At 39.0% G+C, this 22,386-nt stretch overlaps 1 protein-coding gene across 44 annotated transcripts in view; it reads left to right on the forward strand.

Moving 5' to 3' along the window:
- The first annotated feature begins 5,528 nt into the window (after positions 1 to 5,528).
- RIMS2 (regulating synaptic membrane exocytosis 2) overlaps positions 5,529 to 22,386 on the forward strand; it is a 773,441-nt gene continuing 756,583 nt past the window's right edge. For 43 of the 44 annotated variants that reach the window (XR_010141279.1, XM_063726779.1, XM_063726784.1 and 40 more), the window contains exon 1: positions 5,529 to 6,155. Coding sequence is in view for 42 of the 44 variants with exons in the window: in XM_063726779.1 (XP_063582849.1) it covers positions 5,980 to 6,155 (176 nt within the window). In the remaining 2 variants the exon portion in view is untranslated. The remainder of the gene's footprint in view (positions 6,156 to 22,386) is intronic. The other variant, XM_063726763.1, reaches the window with a different exon arrangement.

Below are 22,386 nucleotides of genomic sequence, written 5' to 3' on the forward strand. Positions count from 1 at the left end.
CTTATTTGCACTGCTTTTCCTTTTTTTGAGATTGCTTTTTCCCTTTTACTGCCCAACTTAGACAAATATAATAATGTCAAATCCTCTTTCCAGAAATTTATTGAACAAATATTTGTTGGAACACCTACTATGTGCCATGTATTGTTCTAAGTGTTTGGGATACATTAATAAAATGCATACTCTGTCCTTGTGCTTATATTGAAGTACAAGGAAGTAGACGATAAATATAATAAACTGGTATATATTTAACTTGGAGTAAAAATACTGTTGTCAGAGAGAGTGGTAAGTGCTGTGGTAAAAAGAAAAAGTAGAGTAAGGTAAAGAAGATCATCATAATGACCAGGGAGGGTGTGGGGCAGGTAGGACTATTAAATAAGATGGACAATTGAGCTAAAATTTGAGGAAGAGGGATTTAGCCAAGTGAGTATCTTAGTGAAGGGTATTCTAGGCACAGGGAACAGCTCGAGGAAGGCCTAAAAGAAAGTACTAGGAGATGAAGTCAGTGATCATGTGGGACTTGTAAGCCATTTAAAGAACTCTTGTGAATAAAGTGGGAAGCCACCTTGGGATTTTGACCAGCAGAGTGTTTTGATCTAATGTTTTAGGAGGCTTCCGGTTTGTGCAGTGTTGAGAAGAGACTATAGAGCTGCAAGCACAGAAGCTGGGAAACCTGTTATGAGAATCGATAGAAATGCCAACCATCGAAGTATATTTACTTGCACTAAGGGGTGCTGCAATGATTCTGAGCATCGTGAAACACCCAGCTTTTGTAGCAGAGTACTAGGTCCTCAGTAAATTCTTGTGAGGTAACTGTTTTAGTTTGTGACTTTAGATATACCTCCTAATACTCATTTACTAGATTACAAGTAGCCCTTACTTATATGTAAAAATGAAAGTTCACAGAATCATAGACTTCAAGAGCCTATAGGAATTGCAGAAAGGACTTGCGGTTTTTTGTTTGTTTGCTTGTTTTTTATTTTTTGGACTCTGTCACCCAGGCTGGAGTGTAGTGGCCTGATCTCGGAACACTGTAACCTCTTCCCTCCCAGGCTCAAGTGATTTTCCTGCCTCAGCTTCCAAACTAGCTAGGATTACAGGTGTCTGCCACCAGGCCTGGTTAATTTTTTGTATTTTTAGTATAGACATGTTTTCACCATGTTGGCCAGGCTGGTCTTGAACTCCTGACCTCAGGTGATCCACCTGCCTCGGCTTCTCAAAGTGCCGGGATTCCAGGAATGAGCCACCATGCCCAGCCTGTTTGTTTTTTATCTGTATTTATTTATTTTTTTGAGAGAGAGTCTCGCTCTGTTGCCCAGGCTGGAGTGCAGTGGCATGATCTTGGCTTACTGCAACCTCTGCCTCCAGGGTTCAAGTGGTTTTCGTGCCTCAGCCTCCCGAGTAGCTGAGATTACAGGCACCCGCCACCATGCCCGGCTAATTTTTGTATTTTAGTAGAGACAGCATTTCACCACGTTGGTCAGGCTGGTCTTGATCTCCTAACCTCAGGTGATTCACCTGCCTCGTCCTCCCAAAGTGCTGGGATTACAGGCATGAGCCACCATGCCCAGCCAGCCTGTTTTTTAAGACAGGGTCTCACTCTGTCACTCAGGCTGAAGTGCGGTGGAGCAATCATAGGTCACTGTAGCCTTGAACTCCTGGGCTCAAGGGATCCTCTTGCCTTGGCCTTCCAAAGTACTGGGATTACTGGTGTAAACCACAGTGCCTGGCCAGGACTTGCATTTTGGGATTAGTTTATGGCCTGTCAAGACTTGAAAATTCAGTGATGAAGACAGCTGTTATTTCTAAAGTTAAACAAGAATAATTGGTTTTGACTCAACTTTAAATGTGTTCATACACTGAGGGACAGGCCAAAGTAAAAGATAGTGCTGTATAGGACAAAGTCAGATGTGATGAAGATTTTAAGTAAAACACTGTACCAAAACAAACAAAACACCTCTAAGATCCATATTGTAGAAAGACCAAAAGACAGAGATCTTGTGAATACATTTTACTTTCTTTAGTTCTGAGCCCAGCAATTTTATGTCAAACTGGGGCAAGTACTTTGAAAAGTAGTTCATTTACGCTAAAGCCAATTTAAAAATTCTATATGATATATATTCTATGTATGCGATATATAAATACTGTGACAAATTTTTACTTCGTCCAGGTGTGTGAATAACAGTGGAAGATGGTTTAAAAGACTTCCTTCCACTCCTAAGTAGTCCCTTTAATAGGAAAAACACATCTAGTTGTAGTAAAAACTGTAAAAAGGAAACACCGTAACAGTAACCCCACTCACTTCTGCTTCATTCCTGTAAAAAGTCATATGTTCCAGTGATACTGGCTCATGCCCACTGTATTTCATGAGCTGACACTGTCTCCAGGTAGCGAAGCATGGGTGGGGGTGCAGGGAAACACAGCCTCAGGCACACGGCATGCTAACTATATGACTGCTAGAAAGCAGTGCAGGGCCCAGGGGTGACCCTCTACTGTAAAGGAAGCCAAAATCGTCTAATTTGGACCACGACTTTGAAGTTCGCATTTTATAGACTCAAAATAACTAAGCTATTTTAACATCAAAAAGTTTAAACCTCAGAGCAGTATGTATATTCTGGCTTCAGTTCTGCTTGGGTTGATAGTTAGCTGGGGGTGGGAAGTGGTGTTTGTTTTTTCAAATCTGGCACAGAAATAGTTGAATAAGGTAGACTGTTCCACCCATTCCTTTTGATTATTTTTAGTTCTGCTCTCCTTTCTTCTAAAGGAGCAGTTCGTGGATTTTAGCAGCACTTAGGTTTTCCTAAGCGAAAGTCAAAGATAAATGTATTTACTGGTACCTGTCATTGTGTATGAGAGGAAAGTATGGATAGTAAACGTCAATTTCAATTTCAGGTAAAAAATTATGTTCTCTTTAAAAGTGTTGGTTTTAGTTGTTGCTTTTTTTTTTTTAGTTTGTCACTTTTTTTTCTTTTTGCGTTATCTATTTTGCAATGCATATAGTGTAGTTCTCAACATTTGCTTTACCTTAATCACTTGGGGAACTTTCAAACTATATTCACAGCCAGGGTCCTAACACCAGAGTCTGACTCATTTGACCTATGGGCCCAGGTGGTATTTTAAAAAAGTGACCCAGTGAATCTTTAACTCAGATGACTGGGAAAAAAAAAAAAAAAAAAAGTGAGCCAGGTAATTTTAGTGTGCAGCTAGGGTTGAAAACCAGCATGGTTTCAAAGTTGCTTAAAAACATCTAGGTTCTAGTTCCAGCCCCACCACTTACCAGCTGGCTGTTCTTGGTGGTCTTCTGTTTCCCATAGAATGATGAGGTTGGATTAGAAATTCATAAAAATTGTTGAACTCTACAACAAAATGAAATAAACTGGGATTCATATAATTTCATCTGGTTTGCTCAGCTCCAAAGAGATGAAAATGGAATTATCTGGAGTATGAGAGTGTTGTTTGAAACAAGTGAGTAATAATTTAAAAAACAGCTCTTAGGTAAACTTTTCCCTCTTCCCAATTACAAGGCATGGGGGAAAAGAAAAATAGACATTTAAGCTTAGAAATCACAGGAGACTTCCAGGGCTGCTTTGCCTGTCCCCAGCTCTCTTAAATGGGGAGCTAGTCAGATGGTACCTGGGGAACAGACAGGAGGGAGAGTGCTTACTACACACCAAGAAGGTAAATATAATATAAACCCCAAAGGCTTACGTTACTCATCAGACCACAATACGGCCTGGTACTAAGCAGTGCGCGTGTGGAAGGCTGGGTGGGGTGCGCACACACGCTCACTCGTGTACGTACACACACACACACAGGCACACACACCCCAGCTCAGTCACCCACATTGCTTGCACAGGGCGCCCGGAAGAGCTGGCGAGCCCGCCCAGCTCTTTTCACCCGGCCCCGCCCCACCCCCTCCGGGAGGACTCTCCGGGCGGCGCCCAGCCCGGAGCAGAGCAGAGGACGGCGGCGGCCACCTCCGTTCTCCAGCCGCTGGTTTCTCGTCTTTCCTCGTCCTCTTTCATTGAACCTATCTCCGTGCTTCGAAAATCTGATTCTAACCCGATCTCTTCGCGTCTCCGTCTCTTCTTTCTAGACTAGAGTGAGCGCCAAAAAGGGCCTGACAGACAGACGCCTTTGGCCCCAGCACCGGCCCAGCCCGTCTCTAGACGATTCTTACTCCTTTCACCCTCACAGCCTCCAGTGGTCGCGTCATTTTCGCACCCTCCCAGCCAACCCTAACTCTCCTCGTTTCTCCTCGCGCTGTCCCGCGTCCTGCCCTCAGGATCCCTCCACACATTCTCAGCGTCCAGGGCGGTTTTCCACAACTTCCTCACGCCCCGCTCCCCTCGCCCTGTCCCCGCCCTCGACACCACCTGCGTTCCCCACTCGCTCCAACCTCCCTCCCCCGCTATCGCTCCTTGCAGGCCTCCAGCTCTCTGCCCCTTTCCGGGCCCCCATCCCTGACACCCCAGGGACCCTTCCTCCCTCCTCACGTCCTCCCTCCTTCCAGGATCCCGCCCCGACACTTCGGGGGCCCTCCCGCTACGCGCGCTCTTTCTCCTCAGGTCCTGACACCTGGGCGCCCCTCCCTGTCACCCGCCTTCAGCTCCAGCCCTGACTCTCGGGCGCCTTGCCACCCTTACGCTCCCCGCCCCGCCTCGGTCCCTCGGGCGCCCCTACTCGCCGCCTCTACCTCCCTACCTGCCACACCTGGCACCCCTGCCCCCACCCCTGCTCACACTCTTCCCCCCGCCCCCGACACCTCGGGCGCCCCCTCACACGCTCGTATTCTCCACACTTCCGTCCCCGAAAACTCCGGCGCCCTCTCCCTTCACGCTCAGTTTCCCCTCCCTCCCCGCCCGGCCCCGGACCCAGCCTGGAGATCGCGCTCGGGAGGGGCGGCTGCCGCCCGTGGTGCCCGGGCCTGGGCGGCGAGGAGGTAACACCGCCCCCGCGGGAAGAGCCCGGGAGGCGGAGGGGCGGAGGAGGTGCTGGCGGCGGCACCGAGCGGCGGCGGCGGCGGCGGCGGCGCAGGGCGCGCGGGCCCTCCGCGCCGACTCCATGGACCCAAGGGGCGGCGGCGGCGGCTGAGCGACCCTAGGTCGGGCGCGTGATGAGGCGGGGCCGGCGCCAGACCCCGCTGCACGTCGGAGCTCGCCTGGATCCGGGCGTTGGCAGCCGAAGGGCCCTGGCCCCGGGACTCTCCGCCGCTAGCCCCCGTCATATCTTCTCCGCTTTCGCTTCTCCACTCTAGCCGGGGGTGGGGTGGGGTTGGGGTCTCCGCGGAGGTTTCCGGTCCCGCGGCCCGCTCCCGGCTGTGCCTGGAGGAGTTCTCCCTCTGTGCCGCGCGGGAGCCCTGTGCCGCGTCAGCCGGCGGGACGGCTGAGTTGCTTCTCTGGGAAAACGTCCCCGCTTCCTCACGACCCTCCCCGCTCCCGCCTGGGTGCCCCTCGGGCCGGCAGTACTCAGCCTCTGGGCGCTCGAAGCGAGTTCCCGGGAGGCTGGTTCGCAGGCACCCCTTCCCCTCCGAGGCGGCGCGCGCGCTCCCGGCCCTCACCGCGGCCGGACACACTCGCGCCCCGGTCCGCCTGTCGCCCTCCCGCCTGCTCCCTCCAGTCACCCCACCCTTAGCTGTCCCCGCCACCTTACTCCACCACCCTCCCCCGCCTCTCCGTGCACTCCGCGTCCCGGCCTCCAGTTCCCCTTTCCCTTGAACCGCTCACTTCACAGCCCTTCGCCCCCGGGAAGAAGAAACATTTCCCGAAGCGTACTCCTCAGCCCTCCTTCCCCACGCGCTCGCCCTCCCCTCCCCTCCCCCTGCTCTTTCTTGGGGGAGGGGGGCTGTCGCCTTGGATTGAAGGCCACTGATTTGTATGTATTTGTCCCAGCGCTGGAGGCTGCCCCAGCCGCCGCGCCGGTGCCGCCGCTGCCAGTGGAGTTGCCTCCCCGCTTCCCTAGGGTGGTTCGGCTCCACCAAACATGTCGGCTCCTGTCGGGCCCCGGGGCCGCCCGGCTCCCTCCCCGGCGGCCTCTCAGCCGCCTCTGCAGCCCGAGATGCCTGACCTCAGCCACCTCACGGAGGAGGAGAGGAAAATCATCCTGGCCGTCATGGATAGGCAGAAGAAAGAAGAGGAGAAGGAGCAGTCCGTGCTCAAGTAAGGACCTGGCTCCATATTCCCGCCTCTCTCCCTGCCCTCTGCCCCCTCGGCCACTGCCCTGCGGCCGCCTGCGCGCCCCAGTTCGCCGCCCTCCCTCCCGCCGGCGGCGCCCAGGCCACGAGGGCTGCGGCCAGCGCCGGCCGCCCGGGCTGTTTTCTGGGTGTCTGAGAGCAGGGGTGTGTGTCGGGGAGGGAGGGCGCCAAGGCCGGTTGAGGTGAGGGTGGCGAGCCTTAGGGCGGTGTGATTTTCCCTGGCGCCTTTCCGGATTTCCCCGCTGGTCATCTTAGCTCCGGGGCCCCAGCGGGACTGGGGCTGAACCCAGGCTCTGCGCGTACCCTCTCCTTTCCCGCCGCGCTGAGGCAGTGACTGGGGCACAGAATCCAATATGGCCGTGCACAGGTGCTCCCTGGCCCGACCCGGGCGAAGGCGCGCTGGCAGGGGATGCGGACGCCACCCTGGTCCCACGCCTCCGCGGGGCGGCTCTACCAGCAACGCGGGACAGAGCAGGGCTGCCCACGGTGGCTGCGAGCAGCGGGAGGCGGCGCGGGCGAGGGGCCTAAGCTCTGTCGCGTCTCGGGTGGGTGTGCGTCCGCCGCCATCTTCCAGCCCCTCCCCCTCGGCGAGTGCTAACACCCTGCACTCTGCTGCTCTTCCTGTTTGCAACTAGTAAATCTGTTTAATCCTGAAGAGACTCCAGTTCCTACCATCACTGCAGTTTGGGATGCTCCCTACCTTGTGAAGTTCTACTATTCTTGCTCACAGTCTTGGCAGGCCGGGTTTTTCTGAGGGTGGGAGGAGTGAAAGCAGCACCCAGGCATCCGTTTACCGGCTCTGGAACTTCAGCACCAGGGAACTGTCCAGACAGGGTTATATTTAGCTCTGAGACTCCTTTTCTGGTTACTAGCAAAGAGATTTGTTTCTACAAGGTTTGCTTTTGAATGTTTTATGGTTATTTGATTTCTCAGTTACTTTGTGAAAGAGGTTATTCAGAAGATGTGTAACCTTTTTATGTTTTTCCAGCTTGGCTTTTTTCTTTTTAATTGAAATGAGTTATTAGATGACTCTTTTGCATTTTATCAAGTATACGTTTCCCATATTCTCCACAGAAATATACAATTGAAAGTGTAGAGTTCCTCTATGAAGGAACTAATACACTCACCTCTATTCAGGTACATTTTAAAAGCAGGTTGTTGAATTTAGTAGTCTTTCATGTACTAATAAAGAAACAGGTTTCATTGTCAATAGGTATATATTTTCATATTTTAATGAAAAATACCACTTTAAATAATTGATAGTAGCAAACATCAAATATTCACAAATCTTAGAGAAAGATACTATTTCTCATAAAATATTGAGTGGCTAAAAGAGCAAATATGTTCCTGAAATAACTGAAATTAAGAATGTCTTCATGAAAGCTAATTTCTGGCGTTGAATACTTATTTGGGAATGTTATTTATTAACAGCCTTGGGATATGAAGAAATTAAGAGACTTAAGCAGTTTACTCCAACTAATAGAAGAATAAAGCATTATTTTTAGAAGCTTTTTGAGCATACTTCTTACTGTGCTTAACTTTTTTTTGTATACTAACAATGCCAAGCTTTTGATGACTTGCAGTTTGATATTTAAATATGTGAACTTATGCCTTTTACTATAATTGATAAAAATCAGTGCGGCCAAAATGATGCTCCAGTAAAATGTAGTTTTATTTTTTTGACTTACCTATTTAAATGTAAAATGTGTTTTTATTTCTTCATAGTAGAAATACTATGTGGCTAGTTCACTGTAGTTCTAAGTTTATTTATTGTTTTAATATAGAAATTTAAGTGGACTTTTAAGTATTAGGATTATTCAAAATGAACAGTGTGTTAGGAAGATGTTGTAAGAGGGTTCTTCAGGTAGCTACATATGTATATATTATATCTGTATATAAACCTACATACTATTCAATACATATAATATTTACATAGTCATATTTCCATAATTTAGATAGAAACAAATGTTCTCTAAATACATATTCATACAATCTATAAAATTACATTGATGAAAAATATATATTCAGATTTATTTTAAATATTTGTTTGCATTGCTACCTAACTTAGTCTTAGAAAGGATTCTTACCTCAAAATGGCTTTCATGGTTTCACAATTCTTGTTATATTTATTTTAACAAAAAGTTATTTGGAGGTTAAAGCATAATATATTTGGACATTTGGTTTTAAATGTTAATTTTTTTTTAAAGAAAGAGTAGGCAAGGAAATGAGGAAATGAATAGACTTTATAATGGAATTATAGTAATGAGAGACAAATCATTTTGAAGATTTTGACAGTTTACTAAATAATACATTATCAATATTGGGTATTAAATAACAAATACATAAGAAAAATAATACTAACGTTCTTCAATGGTTACTATTTCCCATGAAGTTTTAGGGTTCACTTACCTAGTCATTACTATCCTTTGTTTCTTTTTAGTGCTGTTCATTACATTGGAAATTAACATGTATTTTAAGAGTAGAGAGAAAAATAAACTGAAATTTAAATGCATGTCTGCTGCCTTTTAACATTTATGTTAAAAAATACATTTGATGTGTGAAGATATTGCAATGGTTAGATAAAAATATTTTTCCATGATCTATGAGTTTCAATGTTCATATTAAGTATTCATGCAAAGTGGAGAAAAAGAAGGAATTTGAACCTTATTAATATTTAATATATAGATGACAATACCTAGATGCATATAATTTATAAGTAAATATGCATGTAGTAAAAGATTCATGCTTGAGATATTTTTAATAAGAGAACTGAGTGATCAAAACTGAGACCATTACTGTTATCTCTCACCTTAGGAGCCTGAATAATTAAAAACTATTCCTAATTATTAGTAATTTCTTCAAAGTCCAGCTGAACATCCACATAGGAAGTCTATCATCATCAAATAATACCATTTTACATATGAGCGAGGTACTATAATTTTGGAAGCATTTAAAAATCTCAGTAGAACCCTAATCAGTAATTACTTTAAAAAATCCTTTCATGTATTCCTGTAGCAGTTTAAATTTGGCTAATTCAATTTATCAGTAAAATTTATAATGTCCTTTTACTGACTAATGTTTTTTTTTTCAATCTTCCAAGACATCTAAATTATTAATGTTTTTAAGTCTTGTCTTTCAAGATTGTAAACTTCTTGAGGGCAAGAATCAAAATTTACCCTTTTTTTGAGTTTGTGTTTTGCAGCATCCTTAACACCTGCACATAATAAGTACTTAATAAATTATGTTTATTTAAATTGTGGTAATGTTAATGAGGTAGCTTATCAATTTTGTGGGACAATGAAGAATCATTGTTTGAAAGAAAAACATAATTTATTAAAAGTTGAATTTCCAGTGGGTTTTTGTGTAATTGTGAAAAAATGTCTGAGGAAAGCAAACCCACTAAATCAATAGAAAAGCATTCAGTAAATACTGAGTTTCTAATATGTACATATCATAGACTTTCAGATAAGCTTTTTGTAACACAAATTAGAAATTATGTGTTTCTTGATGTGTATATTTTCATTCATATTTTAGATTTTCTGTTAAAGGGTTAATTTGCTCCCCAAATAAAGGAAGGCAATAAGTAAAAATTTTCCTGATAGATTAGGGTAACAATTAGTATATATTTAGCACATATATAGTGAGCAGTTCTCTATTTTTTAAAATAATTCAATTTAAAAGTATTTTCCAAAGTTAATTTATAAAATTTTGAAATAAAATCTTTTTTTTTCTTTCTTTTTCTTTTTTTTTTTTTTTTTTTGAGATAGGATCTTTCTTGCTTTGAGGCCCAGGCTGGAGTGAGGTGGCGCAGTAACTGCTCACTGCAGCCACAACCTCCTGGGCTCAAGCGATTCTCTCACCTCAGCCTCTGGAGTAACTGGGACCACAGGCAGGTGTCATGACACTCGACTAATTTATTTTTTATTCTTGTAGAGATGAGGTCTCCCTATGTTGCCCAGGCTGGTCTTGAACTCCTGGGCTCAAGTGATCCTCCCGCCTTGGCCTCTCGAAGTGTTGGCATTACAGGTGTGAGCCACCCGCAGCCCCCAAATTTCTTAACTACCTATTTCCCCCACCCAGAGCCAACTACTGTTACTAGTATATTTTATATTGTATACTCTTCTAGAGACAGTCTATGCATAAGAATAAATACATGTGTATATATAATATTGTGTGTGTCTGTATATGTGTGTATGTGTGTGCTCATACATGTATGTATGGATGGATGTAAACGTAAAAACAGAAATGTGTCCTGCAGTTTGCTTTATAGGTCAGTTCCACATCTGTGACTGTATAGCTGCCGCATTAACCTTAATGGATATAGGATATATACTATCCCTTTTAATGAATATTCTGTAATTTCTTTAACTAGTACCATATTTGTGGGTATTTAAGTTTTTTTCTAAGTATTTTGTCATTAGAAATTTTTAGTATTTATCACAGTATTATCTGTGATAAATATCTTTGTACATACATTTCCTACATGTATGAATGTATATTTGAGACAGGTTCCTAGAAACAAATTTGTTGGGTCAAAGGGTTAGTATATTTTAAATTTAATAAATATTGTGAAATTTACTTTTGTAGAGGAAGTGTGTATAAGTGATGTATACTAAGGGGACTTTCCCACATCCTCGCCAACTCAGTGTGTGGCAATCTTTACCAGTGTTTCAATGAAAAAGATGCCACTGTAGACTTATTTGCAATTTTCTTGTCAGAGAGATTGAGAGCCTTTTTAAAAAAATTTGGTTAGAGCCATTTGTATTCCCTTTTCTATTAGTAATTTTTAGTGATTTGTGGAGGCTCTCTTGCATGCTATTTGTTTTAGGACCTTGTTTATGCCTTTTTTACTGGTCAGGATTTAAAAAAAATTGATTTATTGTAGTTTTGTTTTATGGATTTTGAGTTTGTGATCTTCTTAGAATGATCTTCCCTATTCTAGTATTTTTAAAAACTACCAATTGAATCATGAATACTTTTAAATAAAAAGTGCATATGTAAACCACTGTTGCCATTGCCAAAAAAATGAAAAACTATAGTTTTAAGGATTCAAAATGCATTCTAAAAGATTGATTGACATTTTATAAGAAAACAAGCAAACAAAAAATTGACTTACATTTTATGAAAGAGTACCCAATAAATTTATATATATTCTATTTTAAAGTAAGGGCAATTAAATAATATCTTCCTCTTGACAATAGATTTTGATAAGGAACTAATTATATTGTGTGATGAAGAAAGAGATAGTGGAAGCAAGTGTGATAGACCAGATGAATTTTGACTTGACACCTTACTTTACTAATTAATAATGGTAACATTTTGCTTATATTATTAAACTCTGAGTTTCCTCATCTATACTATTTGAGTAATAACACCTATTTTGAAGGATTGTGATTGTTATAGACTAAGTATCCTGGTATAAGTAGTTGTGCAATAAATAATCATTGTTAACTGATATAGATAGCACTCTTTAAACCTTATCATAGGATTGCTGGGTGAAATTTTCTTATTTTCTAAAAATTGAGAGATTCTTTTCCTTGTCTATTATGAAGTCAGAATATGCCAGGAGGGCTCTTAAGCGACTTCATTATTTGTTTGGAAGACTAGAGATGGGGAGAGGGTGGGTGACAACTTGAAAATAGTTTCCTCAGCAAATACCATTCTTAAGGAGCTTAATAACTAAGACATAGCAGTGAAAATAGCACTGACATCAAGTTGTTGGTAATCAGCAAGATACTGATAGTTAAAGGTGAATTGAGGGGACTTACTGGTGGAAACTACTTTGTAATTGACTTTAGATTTGCCTTGGTTAAACTTTTTACTCTATTATTTAACTAAAATCTATATTTACTTATTTGTCTTATTCACATTGTATCTAAGAACCCAGAGAACCGTATTAGGTTAAGCTAATTCTGAAGTATGGTTATTGAGCTTAGAATGCTTATCTTCACATTGCCCCTCAAATACACTTAAGCTTTGTATGATTGCTGGTTTCTCATCCTTCTGGCTTAGCTTCAAATTTGGATCTGTAGAGAGCTCTTCTCTGACCACTCTTTCTTACGTAGATTCTCTCCATTATTCTTTATAACAGTACCTTTTGTGTTTCCCCAATTATGCTTATCAAAATTTATAATGATTTATTTACTTGTTTATGGTCTGTCCACCCTGCTAGATTATCAACTCAAAGAGAGCACACACCATGTCTGTTTTGTTTACTAATGTAGCTTCAACTTCTAATTTAATACAATGGCTTACACATAGTAGTACTCAAAAATATTAATCGGGTGAATGAACGCACATTGGGAATGAAATATTATGTTCATCTAGGTGGTACCAACTTTCCAGGTGAACTCCAATAATCTTAAAAAAAAGATTTGCTTATGTAGTAGTGTCCTTATTTTTGAAATCAAATGTAGTTTTTAAACATATGCCTAATTTTGCTTATTTTACATGGAAGGAAACTTACAGTGTTTGTGTATGATTGCAGCTTATCTTTCTTTTGGACTAAGAGCATATCTTTTTTGACTAGAAACCAAAAGAACATTGTGATAGATATCATGTTTAAATTTAAGGAATATTAGGAATTAGGGAAAATTTGGCTGTAAAAGTGATTACTTTAAGAGAATTAATACATTTCCATTGTGTTTAGCACAGCTGAGTGATAAAGAGTACACAGAAGGCTTTGAATAGAAATAGTTCATGCCCTCCAGAGACAGACAATCTAAGGCCAACCATAATCATGTGAACACATAAAAATGTAAAGTGTCATGAAAAAATACTGTAAAGGTGTTTTTAGTACATTATAACCGTGGTAAAAAATATGTCAGATTAATCTTACTAGTAGTTTATTGCCTCTGTGGTATTGTTTGATTATATTGTGTTATATCACATGGTGTTACATAGTTTGTCCTGTTAAAATATCTGAAAGTTTCACTGCTAGATATTAAAAACTTTTGTATTCTCTAGTCACCTAATGAAATACAGCTGTCTCTGGGAGTTGAAATAATTTTAACCATTATCAGGTAATTCTTAAGGAGCTCATTGTAAGAAACATGATAAACCACATGAAAATTTTGCATGGTAAGTACCAGGAGACTACTGTGCACTACAGTGTATCATGGATATATTTTACAAGAGGAGCATGTGATTCAGTCCTGGGAAGATGCCATCTAGGCTGAATCTCAAATGATGAGTAGATGTTAGCTAGGCAGATTGTTCTCTAAGCAAAAATCTTAAAACTCCCAATTCGTCTTTGCCCCCAAAACCCTTCATTTGTTAAAAAAAAAAAAAAAAAAAAAAAGAAGACGCAGGACATGGTCAAGAAGTTTCCTTGAAGTGGTTCAGAAGAGCACAGATTTAAATGGTGATGCGTCAATAGAGGAGACTGGAGAGATGGCAAGGTTCAGAGCCTAAAAAGCCTTCTATGCTATTCTTTGGATTTGGCAATAGGGAGTCATGGAGGGATTTTAAGCAGTGACACAATATAATTAGACTTCTGTTGGAACAAAAACCACTCTCATTTAATAGATTGGTTAGAAGGTGTAATACTAGAGATAAAGGCACTATTTAGGAGATTCTTACAGTAATCCAGGTAATAAATGATGAAGATATGAAATAAGGCAGTAGAGGTGGAGGTGGAGAATCAAGACAGATTTTTGAAAAATTTAGGAGCCAAAATTGCCAGGATTTGACAGCTGTGTGTTAAGGGTCAGGTAAACTCTTATGATGCCAGACTTGCTTAACTCTTATGATGCCAGACTTGCTTAACTGACTACTATACATAATATATATCTGCCTGTATCTGCTTATCTCACTCATAGTTAGCTCTGTGAAGTCATCTGGTCCTAGGACCAGTGTTCTCTTGAGGGAGCAGTTGTGAAGTGGCTTATTTTATTGTTTTAGTTATTCTAGAGAGTTTGTAACATTAATATGAGTAACAGAAGTGACTATAACTTGGGATAATGGGATGGTAGTAAAAAGGGCCAAAAGGGATAAAGAAGAAAAGAAAGGACAAAGAACAAAGGGGAGAAAGTAAGATAAGGGCTCTTGGAATCCGTTCATAATTAGAAGGAACCCTTCTTAATATCTTAGCGTATAAAATTTTTTCTACTGGGTATATTCACACCATGTAATCTTTTCAGAACTTCAGGACTGTCATCCTTTTATTGAATATTCCCTACTCCCATTGATAACTTAGTTTCAATGAATTTCTCACCTTCTGGTTTTATTTCATTCTTTGTGTATTTTAAACTATCACACAATCTTTGTTTTATATGTTAGGCTTAGCAAGGACAAATTTCCTTCCCTGTATATATTTCTGTATCACCTCTAAGGGAATTTTGGAAATGTGAATGTATTTTAGGAAAATATAGAGAGGAGATTAGTTATGGAAATGACATGCTGAGGTTGGTGAAGATTCTGTGCATCTTTATATTAGCTTACTGAATTCTTGCAGAATTTCAGAAAGTGCTGATATTATAGAAGGGAGATAAATTTTATTGGGTTTTGTGATGGGAAGCTCCAGAAATAGGAATTGAGGTAGGGTTATGGAAAGGGGAAAGTTAAGAAAAGGTTTACACAAGAGTAATATATTATTTTACCTACTTTCTTTCTAATACGGGTAACCTACAAAATTGAAGACAACTAGATAGTATAAATTAATTGGTCAAGAACTAACAACTTTAATACAGTTTATATATTATGAACATATATCTATATTATATATACCTGTCAAAACTCTTACTTTTCGTACAATATAGTGCTAGCTAAATGCTTTTTAAGGCATTTGGAATTAACAACTTTTGTATAGTTATATGGTTATAAACATTTAGTATTTTTGTATAATACAAATAATTTGATAGGTTCTGCTAAACAGAGGAACTGGATAAATGCTCCTTTAAGGCACAGGAGGAATGCCCTTTAGCATTTTTTTCTTCCAATCAAGCTTATGTTCAGCTTGAAGAGAAAAATAGTTTGGTAGTTTCTTGTGTCCTGTAACTAGGCTTCTGGGAGGCTAAAACTAGGGGAAAAGGATACACTAAACAATATAACTGGGTAGTAGAATAACCACAACGATGTTTGGTGCTTTGGTATTGTTCAGTTGACAGATGGAGGTGGTGCTCACATTCATCTTGTTTTGCTGGCATATGTGGTATCTATTATCATTTTTATAATAGTTTGCTTCCCAGGCACATAGATGAAAATCTGTTTTATCACACATAATTCCTTTTAACTAAAAGCTGTCTTCAATCTGAAAGAATTAATTAATACGTTTATTAGCACAGTTATTTTTCTCACTGGGCCAAAATCTAGGTATAGGTAGGGCTGCATTTCTTTCTGGAAACTATAGGAGGACTGTTTCCTTGCTCATTTGGATTGTTGAAAGAATTACATTCTTTAAGTTATAGGACCAAGATTCTTGTTGGCTATTCAGCTGAGTGCTGTTCTTACCTCCTAGAGGCCTCTTTCTGGTACTTGCACATAACTTGCTATATCTCTGAACAAGCAGTGGGGTATTTTGAATCTTTATTGCGATGCTGTCTCTCTGACCTTTCTTCTGTCATTGCATCTCTCTCTGTCCACAACTAGGAAGGATTTTTTTCTCTTTTAAGAACTCATGTGATTAGCTTGAATTCACCCAGATATTCCGGAATAATCTTCTTATTTTAATCATATCTGTAGAGTTCTTTTTGCCATATAAGGAAACATATTTATGTGTTCCTGCGATTAGGACAGAACATCTTTGGGGGGCCATTTATTCTCCTTATGACATTCCTCTAAAGAGTGCCAGTAGATATAAATTTGGATATATATTTTTTATAAAGTAGATACTGAACTACTCTTATTTTTTTAAAAGTATTTTGTATTCAGAGATACAAATTCCAGAATATCTCTGAAATAATATTTTACTATATATGTTTTACTATAGTTTATATTACTATATTGCCTTCAAATTACCGCCAATCTGCATTCCACTTTTTATTTATTTAACAGTTTCCTCTAGAGTTAAAATGTTTGTTTAACTGGGTTTGACGTGGAGGGGCTGGGGGCAAGAAGTGTGAATTGTTCTGTGCCCTGTACATAAAGATTAAATACTATTCCTAAGCAGTAGTCATGTTAGTTAATAATTGTATTTATTTTTATAGGTAGAGGAGTAAATAATTTTACCATATGACTAACATAGTGAAGAGTCATTGAAATATTTTCATATGCAGTATTTTCATTATCCAATGGTCATGTTAAAAGACTCAGCATAACTTTATATTCCAGTATGAATAAGTAAATATTTGAATTTAATCTTTCCACAAGAAGTAGTTTCTTTTGGCATGTTTGGTTGAATAGCCATACTCTACATAAGTGTACCTTCATATATTACTTTTTTGTAATTTTTTACCCTAGAGTCTGGTTTAATGAAAAGATGCACAGTAGTGTATGTTATGATTAAACTTCATGACAGGGTTTAGGATATAATCAGTTGTTTAACTTAGGCATGTAAAGATTAAAAGTGGCTATGAAATAAAGTAGAAAAAAAGTAATCCAAGATTTTTCTTTAAAACTACTAATATAAATTTATGTTGCAGTTGACAGTATGTTAGGATAGACTAGATATCAGAGTCCAGTCATGATAGAAACTATAATAGTAATTTGAACAGGGACATTTTGATATAAAGTATTACTACTTATAGCAACTAGCAGCCCTCTTCTAGGGGTGAGGTAGACTACCTATGACAGAAACAAATTTCAGAGAAGCCCTTCCTGTGTGTCTGAGGCTGAGATTCAGCCCTCATTGGAGGATGTGACTGTGGCCCACTGAGCTGTCTCAGGCTGTGGCAGGCAAGCAGAACATCATCTGTGGAAATGTTGGTGGGACTTGCAGAGAAGCTGGCTGAGGTGCTTAGGAAACTCATTGGGAAGCCACCTCTTGGGGTGCCAGTGAGACTTCTTGAGAAACTGTCCTCTGGGGTGACACTGAAACTTGCTAGGAGGTTGAGTAATACTGGGTGTCTATAAGCTACTGGCAACCATGCACTGTAGCAAAAACAACAAAACACCCAGAACCTTGAAGTCCTTTCTTCCTTTAATGTCACTATGGCTCCCTCTAGTGACAAAGTTTAACATTTTGCCAACTGCAAAGGAGAAATGGTGACAGAGTCCAGATTCACTATCACAAAGCAGGTCAAAGAAGGGTGGATTTGGAGCTGAGAGGCAGTACATTTATAGTAGGCTATGTTATCCCCAATATTTGTACCTTAAAACAACAAAGGTTTATTTCTTTTTGACGTTATATGTTTCTCTGGATCCCTTTGGGTCTCTACTCCATGTCATCCTCATCCTGGGACACAGGTTAGTGGAGAAAATGCTTTCTGGAACATTCTGAGCAGCTGAAAAGGGAGACTGCAGTGAATCCTAAGTTGTCTCTTAAAATTTCCTCTCAGAAGTATGCATACAACTTCTGCTTGCATTTTGTTGGCCAAAGCAAATTTCATGATCATGCCTACCTAACTCAGGGTAGAGAAGGACAATCCTGTCATGTATAGAGGGAGAACCAGGAGAATTTGTTGAAAAATATAACTATCACAGGATTGATAGAATTGGCATTAGAAAAGTGGGCAATCCTTAGGATAATTGTAGTTCCCCCTCTACAATTTTGTCTTATTTGCTTTCTACTTTTTAAAGAATAAATTTTAGTGAAAAATAGTGTCAACATAAAAATTGATGATGCTTTTTACTTCTGAATCAGTGAACTCAAACTAGACAATGAGCTTAGTCATTTGTGTAACATAGTGAAGCTGATAAACTAAATCAGCAGTAAATTTTTTTTTGAAGGTTAGTTACAAAAAGACTTTTATTTTTAAATTTTGCATTTTGAAAATGTTGTGTTAACTAATTCTTATAAGATATAGAAAGTGGCAGGGCTGGAGCCTGCTGTCCAGGTCATGTCATTCCTGGATGTATGCATAGTCCTTGAACTGGATTTCCCAGGATGAACCCAGAATGTATGGGCTTGGAGGCTGCCTGCAGTTGGCAAGTGCTCTGGGTGAGCTGGGCCAGGGAATTACAGGTACATGTAATATGAAATGCCTCTATATGCCTCTATAGGATTTTTTTCCCATTTATGGTTAGTCTTGGATAGGGGATAGAAAACGAGATTTAGATATTTGGATAATAGTCCCGGCTCCATCATTTATAAGCTGTGCTATCTTGAAGAAGTCAGTTAACTTCCTGCATTCTATAAAATGAAGATTAAAAACACAGGTCCACAATTCTGTAACTGAAACTTGTGGTGGCAGATGTTTTGGAATTCAAGTATTTTAGACTTTAAAAATGTAAAGGTGTATATACTGTAAGATATGTAACTCTTAGCAGGGTCAGGACAGTAGCCCCTAATCAAACATTGATATTTCTCTCGGGAAACATATGAATATTTACAAAAGGGTTAAATAAAGACTATATATAGTCAGGCCAGGAATTTTGGCCCAGACTTACACAAAAATAATTTTTGTTTTCAGAACTTTTTGGATTTGGGAATTGTGGTTAAGGAAGTATGGGTGTGTGGTATCTTTATCATATGAGTAAAGTGATACTATATAAATGAAAGTGCCTGTGAGCTATAAATTGCTGTAATATGTTAATTATTGTAATCATAGTGGCCGTTGATGTGATAATTATCACCAACTATTTAAAATAATATTTAAAGGAAAAATGGAAAATTAGATTTTGCTACTTGTAGGATTTTACACAGATCAATATTGGGGGTCTTTATTGATCCCAGGTCATTTGAATTTTGATTTAAAACAATTTAAATTTTACTCTTTCCAGAAAGAGCTTTGCACATAAAATATCTGATTATATAACTCTTTTGTTTAACGTATCAGTGTTTCCCTATTGCCAGCTACATGCAGCCTTTAACTGGATTCCCTTCTCTGAACCATGGAGCACACAAAATAGTAATTCTTTTCTTCTACCAGGGATGGATACGTAAATAGTACCATTCTAGAGGCATAAGAAATAAATTAATGTGTTACATACAATGGATGACTTAGAACATTAGAGCTTACCTCTCTTCCAGACCTCTAGCTGACAAAGGCTAGAAAAAGTGTAAAATTCTTAGCATGTCAAACTAGGCCCTTCATGATTTGTCCTCTCTTCATTTACCATCTTTTAGACTTTTCTTCTCCCTTTCCACTGTATATTTTGGCTGAATAGTTAATTTACTTTGACTTAATGCTTCCTAACCTTTTTCACGTGATTCCACACGTAGAAAACAATCATGGAGGTGTATGTCATGTTGAGATAAACTGGGAAAGATTGGGGGCATCTATATGAAAGTTGGTAAAAAAATTCATCACATCTTAAGTTACAAAATTCTAAGCAAAACAAAATGCAAGGTATTATGGAAGATAGCAAATGTTGAGTTATGAAAACTTTAAATTTTTTTCAATATCTAAAATGAGACACTTAGCCAGCTTCTAGGAGCATATCTTTTTAATATCAGATTTATTTATTTATTTTTGGACAGAAACACATTATTCCAAGGTTGTGTAATGATGATCTTTTCAAATTCCTGTTGGTCACCATTGACAAGAAACTCTTAAAGTAGTTGGTAGAAAATTGCAGAGAAGAACTTCATTTTCTGGCATGTGCCTGTAATCCCAGCTACTTGGAAGGCTGAGGCAGGATAATTGCTTGAACCCGGGAGGTGGAGGTTGCAGTGAGCTGAGATGGCGCCACTGCACTTCAGCCTGGGCAACACAGCAAGACTCTGTCTCAAAAAAAAAAAAAAACCCAAAAACCACACACAAAACAAAAAACTTCATTTTTTTCTGATTGATGGAAACTGCTTTTATGTTATTAGAATTTTGAAAATTCATCCTCTTTAAATTTTACTTCAAAGCTAGTAATATCCTTTAACTCATGTCCTTTTCTTTCAGTGACAATTATAATGTTGAAATTTCCTCTGATAATGAGAATGGTATTCTAATCCATTTGAACTTTAAAAACAATATCAAATATTTAAAAATGATGTTGGTATTCCACAAACATATATAATGCTCTGCTCATCTTAATAATTTTTCTTTAGGACTCATATTGTAACATTTGACTATCACTTTAACCTCACTATTCTGAAGCTAAACTGTTGCTTTGAATCTATAAACTTTGTCATATTCATTAATATACTTTCACACAGTTTATGAAAAGTTTTTATTAAGTTCGTTCAGATGTTCTAAACTCAGTTAAGCCATTTTTTGAAGTCAGTAACTACCTTTCAACAGATCTGTACAGTGATAATCACTTACAATTTCAATGATATTTTTAACCCATAAACTTCAGAATACAAGCTTTTCCTTTCATAGACAACAAACTTAGGTATGGAACAGCAGAGAACAATATTCTGATCTCGTTTCTTTGTGTAGCCAACAGTAATTGGGATTGAAGCAGCTTGGAATTGATTAGATCTTTCATTTTGATAACATTTAATGTGGAATTCATATCTAAAGGCAAAATTTTATGTTCAAGAGCTCTGGAAATAAAATATTACTTGAATTTCAGATTTTTCAGAATGAACTCATTATAGAACTTTTCTACTTGTCATCGCAAATTTATACAATATTTCTATAATATTTTATAAATATTAATGTTTCAAAATCTTAATTTACCAATTTGAATATATTTGGTTTTTGGTATGTCTTTGCAGGACAAATATCTTTTTAGTTATTCCTCTTTAGTGGTTATAGTGTCAGTTATTAACTTAATACTGTTTGCTGACTATAGATTCATTAATCTGCAGTGAAAACTTTAGTTAGTAATTTTGATTAGTGTTGTCTCTATATCCTCTCATGTGCCATCTATACACTTACTAATATCATTGAAAGTGACATGTTCGTTGTCTTTTTTTCTTTTTGGTTCATTGATTTCAAATATAGTGTTGGCAGTTGGCAGTTTCTATGTAGACTTCTAAATGAGAGGTTCTGTATTATGCTTTGTTATTTTAAACTTGCAGACATTTAAAAAAGTTAAAATCTTGCTTTGTGGCAAGGTGCAGGCATTGTTTATTGGCCCCATAGCTTTATGTGCTACTTCTTCATACAAATAGGACATTTAGTTTGAGAAAGAGAAGAATTATAGGAGTACAGGAACCGAAATTTGAGAAATGTATTATATTGCTGAAATAATGATTTACTTCAATAACTAAAATTTCAAAAATTTCATACTTGTACTCATACTTATATTTTCAAAAAAGTCTGCAGTCCCTTTACTGAACTTATTTAATTAAATTATGTTACATAATTTTTTATTTCTAAAATTAAAACAATCCATTGTGAAATTCTGTCACGAATGACTCTCTTGATAATTGTTAACATTAAAAGCCAATAAGAAAGAAATAAAGAGGGCCAGAATGAAAGATGGAAGAAAAGAAGGAAATACAAACAATAAAAAGATTGACAAAATAATTTATATCCTATGTGGGACATCTAATACTAGATGTTGCTATTGATGCAATGTAGTATTCCTACATACTTTATGTGCTGGAAAAATGTAGAAACAAGGGAAAATTACAAATAAATGTTTTACATGTGTATATAAGACAAAGAACTTCAGTAATAAAAACCCAATTGGGACAAAAGTAATTATTGGACTACCTGAGATGATCCAATGGGAAGGTCAGGGGAGAGGTACTACATGGTGCTGCTTCTACAAAGCCATATACACTCTACTCTCTAAAAGAATTTAAAAAATGGATATCCCCTTATACATGTTTAAGTCTGCATCTAAAAATTTCCAGCAATACAGTATAGGGAATCAAAGATAATGATTGTTTTTGATTTAAGTAATTATTTGTTCTTCCTTTAAACAAATGCATTTTGAGCATCTGTTCTATACCAGCCACTGTACTAACTTAGGAAACAGAGAGGAATAGGACACAGTCTCTGCCCTTGAGGTGCTTATAATTTAGTGGGAAAGAGTCATATAAATAAATAATCCAAATGCATGATAAGTGCCTTAAAGTAGTTATATACCAAGTGTTGAACAGAGGAAGGGGCTAGTATATGAACATGGAGGATTTAAGGAAGTCTTTATAACCAAAGATCACATTCAAACTGGCCTTGCAGGAAAAAGTATGTGGAGAAGGAGAAAGGGCATTTTAGACATATGCTGTGAAAAGCATTTAGACATGGACTGTGAAAAGCATAGTG

The sequence above is a fragment of the Pongo abelii genome, chromosome 7 (genome assembly GCF_028885655.2).
Source record: "Pongo abelii isolate AG06213 chromosome 7, NHGRI_mPonAbe1-v2.0_pri, whole genome shotgun sequence".
NCBI lineage: Eukaryota > Metazoa > Chordata > Mammalia > Primates > Hominidae > Pongo > Pongo abelii.